The sequence below is a fragment of the Pterocles gutturalis genome, unplaced genomic scaffold (assembly GCF_000699245.1).
Source record: "Pterocles gutturalis isolate BGI_N339 unplaced genomic scaffold, ASM69924v1 scaffold20723, whole genome shotgun sequence".
Lineage (NCBI taxonomy): Eukaryota > Metazoa > Chordata > Aves > Pterocliformes > Pteroclidae > Pterocles > Pterocles gutturalis.
The window spans coordinates 17,618-25,624 of record NW_010123553.1 but is presented as its reverse complement, the minus strand read 5'-3'; the positions used below and the strand labels follow the sequence as shown (position 1 = coordinate 25,624).

At 34.9% G+C, this 8,007-nt stretch overlaps 1 protein-coding gene across 1 annotated transcript in view; it reads right to left on the bottom strand.

The window, feature by feature from the left end:
* Positions 1–7,759, bottom strand: part of PPARA (peroxisome proliferator-activated receptor alpha) — an 18,675-nt gene extending 10,916 nt beyond the window's left edge. Inside the window, 3 exon segments of the mRNA XM_010077959.1 lie at positions 1,950–2,094; positions 2,096–2,198; positions 7,610–7,759. Coding sequence (XP_010076261.1) covers positions 1,950–2,094; positions 2,096–2,161 — 211 coding nt within the window. The 5' untranslated portion in view covers positions 2,162–2,198; positions 7,610–7,759.
* Positions 7,760–8,007: the final 248 nt, after the last annotated feature.

Sequence of the window (8,007 nt, the reverse complement as noted above, 5' to 3'; positions counted from 1 at the left end):
CTTTCCAGAAAAGTTACTAACAGCTCAATGTGCCTTTACATCTTCCATCTCTTGTCCCGCAGCATTGAGCATCAGATCTATGCTATGGTACGAGAGACATATTCCTAACTCACATTGAGTTATGCTTGAGATATACTTAAAGTCCCCTTGACATCTGAAGAGCTACTCACTAGTTTTAAGTTATGATCTATAACTGAGGCCTCAAAAGCGGTTAGACAATTTCTCTTTCTAAAGAATTTTCTCAAAGTGAAAGCATGCTCCTGCACATCAGTAGAAAGGTCAAATAGATATCAAAAGGAAGGTAATACAAATGTCTGCTTCTAAGAAAATCCAGCAATCAGAGCCTTGCTCAGATGTTTTACCTTTTGATTATAATGGGAAAAGTGTTTCTGAATTGTTGGATAATGAAATAAACTCTCCAGACATTTTACTACCAGATGAATGTGTTGCAAAACGAATACACTGCAATCTTAATTATTTCAAGTAATATTACCACCTTATTTGAGGAAAATATTTTCTGAGGCCAGAACTTCTTTTATCTTCCATCTTGCAACTTGCACTACAAGACTTTAGCAAATTAATGGGTGTGTTATTTTAACAGAAAGATTAAGAAACACTCGTGAATGTAGGTCAGCAAGTATTATGTTGGAAAAAACCTTGGCAAAGAACTCAAGAGTTTGCATTGCCAGCACTGCCAAGCCCACAGGCATCAGAGTCATCAAGAACAGCCTAAAACACAGGATTTTTTTGAAGTGTGATTCTCATTTCTTTCTACTTGCCTAACGGAATTTGAGCCTTAAAAGTTTACATTTTCCATCGTTTCAAACAGCACAACTAGAACGTTTTGCAATGAACACTGAATACTCAAATTTGAAGGTAGAAGCTGATCTAAATTATTGCAGGACTTGTACATACACACAAAAAATTAGAAAAACTCATGTCGCAGAAGGACTATGTTATAAACTCAGCACACAATAACTTTTCCTGTATTAGGCATCTCTCTAATGTGAAGGTCTGCTACCAAATGGGACCCAAATCATATTTCTACAAACATTCCTTTGGGCAATAGTGCCAAGAGGCACATCTCCCTTCTCCCTTCAAAACTCACACAGTTCATTTCAGCCACTTTAGCACAGAGGCACACCTCAGTTGTATTAGTGCAGTTTTTGCAAGGTAAAATAGTGAACACAGCCTAGGAATCGATTTAAAGTAAGAAACCCCCAAAACAAATGTAAAACAAACAGAAAGTTAATCATAAACTGCTTAAAATGGCTCTACTGCTAGAAGGTTTGTAAAACCACAGTTTCAAAAGGAATACCTTACTGACATTATTGCTGTGTCCCATACCGCTTCAATTATTTCCATTATGATCTCTCAAACAAAGTCTCTCAAAAAGGTATTTTGACTAAAGACTATATAATGTATCAGCACTCTGAGACTGTTATTCCAACCAGGGTAGAAGTCATTAGCTGAACAATGCTACTTGAGAACCAGCATGTTTCAAACATCAGTACACTAAAATATACTGGAATTCTAGGTAAGCTTTCAAGGGTTAGATTATAAATTTTTGGCAAACATTTCACCATACTCTTCAAATATATGTGATTTGAAGAAACTTTAAAAAATGGGTAGTTCCTTTAGTGCAATATTGTGACTTCCTGTATGACATTACGTAGTAACTTCTTTGCTAGCAACTGTTATTTTTTAAAAATTATTTTTAAAAAGGTGTTGGTACTAATGACAATTTAAAACAGCAACTTTACATTACCGTGACATTTGTCTAATAAATTAACTTTAGCCTTAAATATTTTAAGACCATGCTATAATCAGCTTGTATATTTCTAGTGTTACTCAGTCATAAACAACAATTATTGCATTAGAAATGTTTTTCATTTCTATCACTGCGTATTTATAACAGAAAGTTTTATGGTAAACCAAAACTCTCTTACCTGTTATAACTGATCCATCAGATCCTGGACCATTTCCCAGTGACTGGAACTCTGTTAAACTTAAAGCTCCAGAGCTATCATCACCTAGAGACTGAGAGAGGTCTTGAATGTTCTCCATATCTTGTAGGAACTCTCCAGACAAATAAGGGCCTGCCGATATCATCCTCCTCCAAATGAGTAAGGGGATAGAGCTGGTTTTCCGTGTCCACCATTTTGATCAAGTAGAGCAGTCACTTAAACTTCTTTACTCTGGTGAAAGAATAATTTTTAAAATACAATTTATATTATATTTATACAATTTATAAGTACAATAATACTGTATTCACAATATCAGAATATTTTATTTAATATTTGAATCAGTTACAGCACACTGAATACAAGAATTCTAATACAATATTATACAACACACTCAGATATTATACAACACACAGTTGCTCCAGAAGCTTTATGAAACATGGATCATCAACAGGACAGAGAAAAAAAAATCCCCGAAATACTTCAATTAAAGTTATAACAAGATCAATCTGTAGATGGCTGTTTTCTCTCCTTTGTTGACAAAAGTTACATATTGTGTTTTTATAGCAAGCATTATTCACTTCCCACCAAAATTTATAGAAAATTAACAAATACCAATATGCATACATATTATGTTTGAGCAGTCTTTGCTCATCTTATCTAACAGCTTTAGATATGTCGATTTGGTCCTCTGTTCCAATCTCTTCCAAATCTGTTCAACAGGTCTTACGACACCGCAGAGAACAAAACACTGTCTTATACCAAAATATTTGTAGAAGTGGGCCAAACTAATACTTTTTGACCTACTTTGGTCAAAGAACACCTTCAGCAAGAGTGCTCCAGCATATACAACCCAGTATCTCTGTAATTCCTAGAGTTAGTTTTACTTCCTACAGTGAAACAAGTTTTTAAAGTTTTCTTCAAAACTAAGCACCAGCATCATCAACTTTGTGACTTTTTCTTAGAAATCTGCTGTTAGTCAAATTTTAGTTCATCTGCCATTGACTTGTCAGGTAAGAAATTAGTAAATGTACTGCAGAATTTTACTACTGCTGCACAGATATACTTCTGCTAAAAGAAACTCATATTTTACACCAAGTAATTAATACTTGCGTTATACACAGTATGTGTACAAACACATACTGCTGCAGTCTTGTCCATGCAGTGAACATGCACAGGCATTTAGACAAGCTCTGACTGTTACTGGGGTTACCGCTCAATGCTGGCCTTTGCAAAGAACTGCACTTTAGTGTGAAGCTTGAAACTGCCAACTTCCAACAACTGCCTACACGGAGATATACAAATGCTGATTTTACAACAATTAATTTTTTACAGTTTAAAAAAAATAAATCTTCCTTGATGTTATTTAAGTTTCAAATACCAACTAGTCTGGATTCCTATGACACCAACCATTTTATATTAAGAAATCAATCCTTTTCTTTGATAATCCATGACAGATTCATCCCATGAAAATTGGGCATTTATTCTGGAGAAAAAACTTTTTTTTTTTTTTTTGGATATGTAATTGATCAAAAGGGTACAGTTAAAAGCAATACAAAGTGCTGACTGCTGCTTTACATGCTAATGACAAAAGACAGACACCACTTCTATTCAGTTATCCACAAAAAAATTCAAAATGTTTTGAAGCAAGATATCTACACTCAAGCCTTTTATATCCAGGCTGATGGCAAAAGTCTGCCTTCAATTTTATTTGCATAACTTTACAAGGTATTACACAGATGTAACTGAGGGCAGAATGACCTCCTCTGAAGAAGACTAAAGGTTATGCTTGTAACGACCAGCAATGCACACACAGTTTTAAAATTATTTATTTTTCAGGTGCACTTATCCGTGCACACTCCTGCTTCTTTCTGCTATTTCGTGGAAAATCAATGGTGTATATATATCACTCCTACAGTGCTTTCCAATGGGTTCATTCTGTGATTCTGTCAAAACAAACAATTTAAAGAAAAAAAATCTGTATTACATAAAGCTTTCTATTCCACAATTTACATCCTTCCCGCTACTCAATGTTATTTCAAGTATATACATTAGACTTGGCAAAACTTCCTTTTGATTTTCACAGTACCCAAATTTTTTAATTGTGATACCAAATGGCTGTAGTTGTACATCCTATATACCCACTATTCGTTTTTAGCCAAGTGAATAGACATAAAAAAGTTAACCCTTCAGGTACAAGGGGAGACTGAAATTGTAGTGTAATCATAAACTCTGATGATTAGAACAAAACAATATGGTTTACGTATCCTTGGGCAATTTATTACAGCTCTGTGCGTCATTGCACCTGTTTTTGAAAGAAACTATCTTGGGGCTAAAAAAAGTTTACTTAAACAGTGTCTAGAGTCTTATTCCTGTAATTCATGAAAATAGTTGTAATATTTAGCTTGTGGGACATTTTTCCACCTGAAATACCCTTGTAGAGCAAAGATTACAGATTTTTTTCCCTAGTTTAATAGCTTACCATGTACCTGGAAGGATAGAACTAAAGGAGTAATACACACAAACATGTAGCAGAATCCAGAGCTTTCACTCATTTTACCCAGTTCACATGCTAAAACTAAGTTCTTTATGAAATTAAACACTGAAGATTTCAGGATCTGTCCAGCATAACTGACATGGCAGAGTTCTCAGGTTCATTGTATTTTGACTATTAAAACAAAGCCAAGTACAATAGAGTTCTGAAGGCTGAAGACTGAAAGGAATCACAAATTATAAGAATCAATCTCTAAATACCTTATGTTAAAAACCAAATGAGAGAGAATTCCACTCTCCCTTCTTGATTAGGATAGACGCCCAGATGCTGTCACTGTGATTAACTTGCCAACTCATACTACAAGGGAACCTTAGTAAAGATCTATTTACCCAATCTCTTCAAAACAGGATAGTTTTAACTAGAAAAGGAAAATATGTTCTATATCACATGGTATAGCAAATAAGAGTATCTAGAAGACTACGAATGGGAATTTATCCATGATTTCTAACACCAGTTACAGACAACAGATATGCTACTGTTGATTTTACTTGGATGTGTCACGTTGCCACTCTATCACTATGCACAGCCTGGCTGTATTTAAAAAAAAACCAAAAACCAGTCGAACTAAGTTATCCAATTTGATATATTAAATACTCATTAGGACATGGTGCCAGATTGTCAGCACTGTAATAGAATATTTATAAGCAATACAAGAGTTCTCATGCACATCTCAACTTCTTTCTGAAGGGATCAGTTGAAAGGCTGATGCAGCTTTCATTTTTAGAGCATCCAAGAAATACTGATTATGACGCCTAATTATTTTACAACATAAACATTATATTGGAAAAACTGAAACAACTTCTTTCACATAAAGGACTGAAGTGTAATTGGTAGTAATTATAGTCCCTACAGAATTTCCATAATCTGAAACTATTTAGTAAAATAAATATCAATTGTCACTTTCTTTTAAAGCTCAACAGCTCTCATGTCTCCAAGAACCACCTTCATTTCTCTTATAAATCCTGCTGGCTTGTAACCTGACAAAATATTAAGAAATATCTATATTTGATACTCATAAGCCTGTCAGAAGATATAAAATAGAAATCAAAATTATTGTAACATACATGACCATAGGTACTAAAGAAAAAAATAATCAGAAATTATATGAATGAGGACTCTAAATAAAAGATGACTTAAAAAAAATTATTACCCTAATGCTTTAGGATTATATGGTCACACACCAAAGGGAAATGGCACAGATTATTGTAGGTTATCTGACAAACATTTTATTGCTAAACCATCTGTATGTACTCAGAACAATGCTTCCAATCTCATGAAGACTCTAATTTTGCAGATGCAGAGTACCTTACAAAATATTACTTCCACAAAATATGAAAGACAAAGAATCAACTGCAAACACTTCTGGTTAACATAATCTGTTATTCTCTGCCAATACTTTAAATCTTAAGTATCTTTGTACAATTTCTCTTTTGCGGCAGCATGAACCAGCTCATTAACCCCTAGAACTAATTGCTGTTTGCTGTTTGTTATCTAACAGAGTCCACACATTACATTATGCACCTGATATTCCTGACATAACTGGAATATACTCAAGCTGAGAAATGAGAAATCAGTTCTATGTATTTTATTTGTGAAAGTGAAGTTAACTTTCTGTCCCTGTGATGTAGCTATTATGTCATGGGGGAAAAGAGTAAAGAAACCTTGATATATGTTGTTGTTGTAATGATAGCTGGGAATAATAACAACTGTTCTCCAGCAATCCAAAGGAGACTACCAAATTTGTCTCACTAAGGAGCCATCAACAAAAAAGGAAGAAAGGAATGGCAGAGCATATCATTGGCACTGCTCCTCCAGTGCGCTCTTCATGAGGTCCTCCCAGGCTGAAACAGTTGTTCACAGCACAGAAACATATTCCTCTGCAGATATGTAGCACAAGTACTCTGCCCCAGGATAGCTGAGGAGGTTCCAGGAGACACTAAGCTCCTTGTACCCAACATTACTTCAAGTTCCCTACTGAATCACATTCATCTCTCCAAGTATGACTTCTTCGTCCAGCACAAGTATTTTTAAAGTATTAAGTGAACACTGAAGTCTACCTTGAAACAAAACAGGCATTATTTGACAGGAAAGCAAAGGGAAGGCTTGATAGCTGAATTCTGAACGCGGCAACATCTCTTTCAGCAGCATGCCTGGTATTGCCCAAATTGCACCATACTTTTCCACATGTACAGTAAACAAAATTCAGCAGTCTTTTTAGCTGAATTTATATAAAAACAACCTAACAACTAGTGAAACATAAATGAAGGGCTTATTGTTTTAACTATTAAATTACGTACCCTTTTGTACTTTCAAACGCTACTAGTAAATTACAGCTGCTTAATCATTACGGCTATTGTCAATGATTAACTGGCTACCTTCGCAAGCATAGCTGTTACATAACCATTTCTTAAGACTGTCCGAACATACCAATATTTTCATTACTGAAAAAGTTATAATTAATTTTTATACTTTGTTTTTCATAAGCATGAAAAACCTTTAAGTAAATGTCTAGTATTCATGCAATAAACCATTTGCCTTCCCTCTTCTCTATATTTTGTGCATGTTCACACATATGTATGCTTTCATTGGCAGGTTTCACTTAATATGTATTCATCCTTGCTTGTATGAACATAAAGCTTCTAAAATAGAAAGGGTAATGAGTATGAAGTTAATTTAAGTAATATTCACAGAGAGTATTTTGCTTTACAAAAAAAGCTGTACATGTACAGTAGATGTGGTAGCTGCAGCATGATGATTCCACACAAGCATCTGCATAAGTCAACATTTCTTCTTATTTTTAAGAGAAAAATTCTGCGCCACAAAGGCATTGGCAGAGGATTTTCTGTTTCCCATACAATATTTTAGTCTCCATACCTCCTTTCCTACATCCACATACAAACACACACAAAGTAAACTGAAAACAAGAGCGTATGACATAGAAAAATAAGAACGCAATTTCATGTAACTATGGTTTTAAGGATAAACAAGTTTTACTGGTGCTCTCTCATAGCCTGTTATCTCTGAAATATGTCCATTTTCAGAAGTCCTCCTTTCCAACCACCACACTGCAAACACCCATTGAGTAACTTACCTAAAAACTTGAAACAGGTCTTAAAGAAATCGCAGTCAGATTATCAAAGAAAAATACCTAATCATGCAGCAATCAGTTATTTGCTTCACTTTTGGAATGGGATGGTGGGAGACTAAACCCCAAGCTCTTCCACACTGAATACTTGCCACAGTAGGGATAATCCCTGTAAGGAAACAGGTCTCTGAGATGCAAAGGTCTCTGAGAAGCAGTAACAAAGTCTGGATTTATTGCATAAACAAATTGATTGTGTAAAGGGCTGGCTTGCAAATATCAAGGTTAAAGTTGAAACAATCATTACCTCTAGGTCACTTTGAGAATGATGTGGCTGAACACAGCACGTTTAAAACTAGTGGCTGCAGTAGATACTTTTAGAAAACTTAGGTGAACAGGAAGAGCCT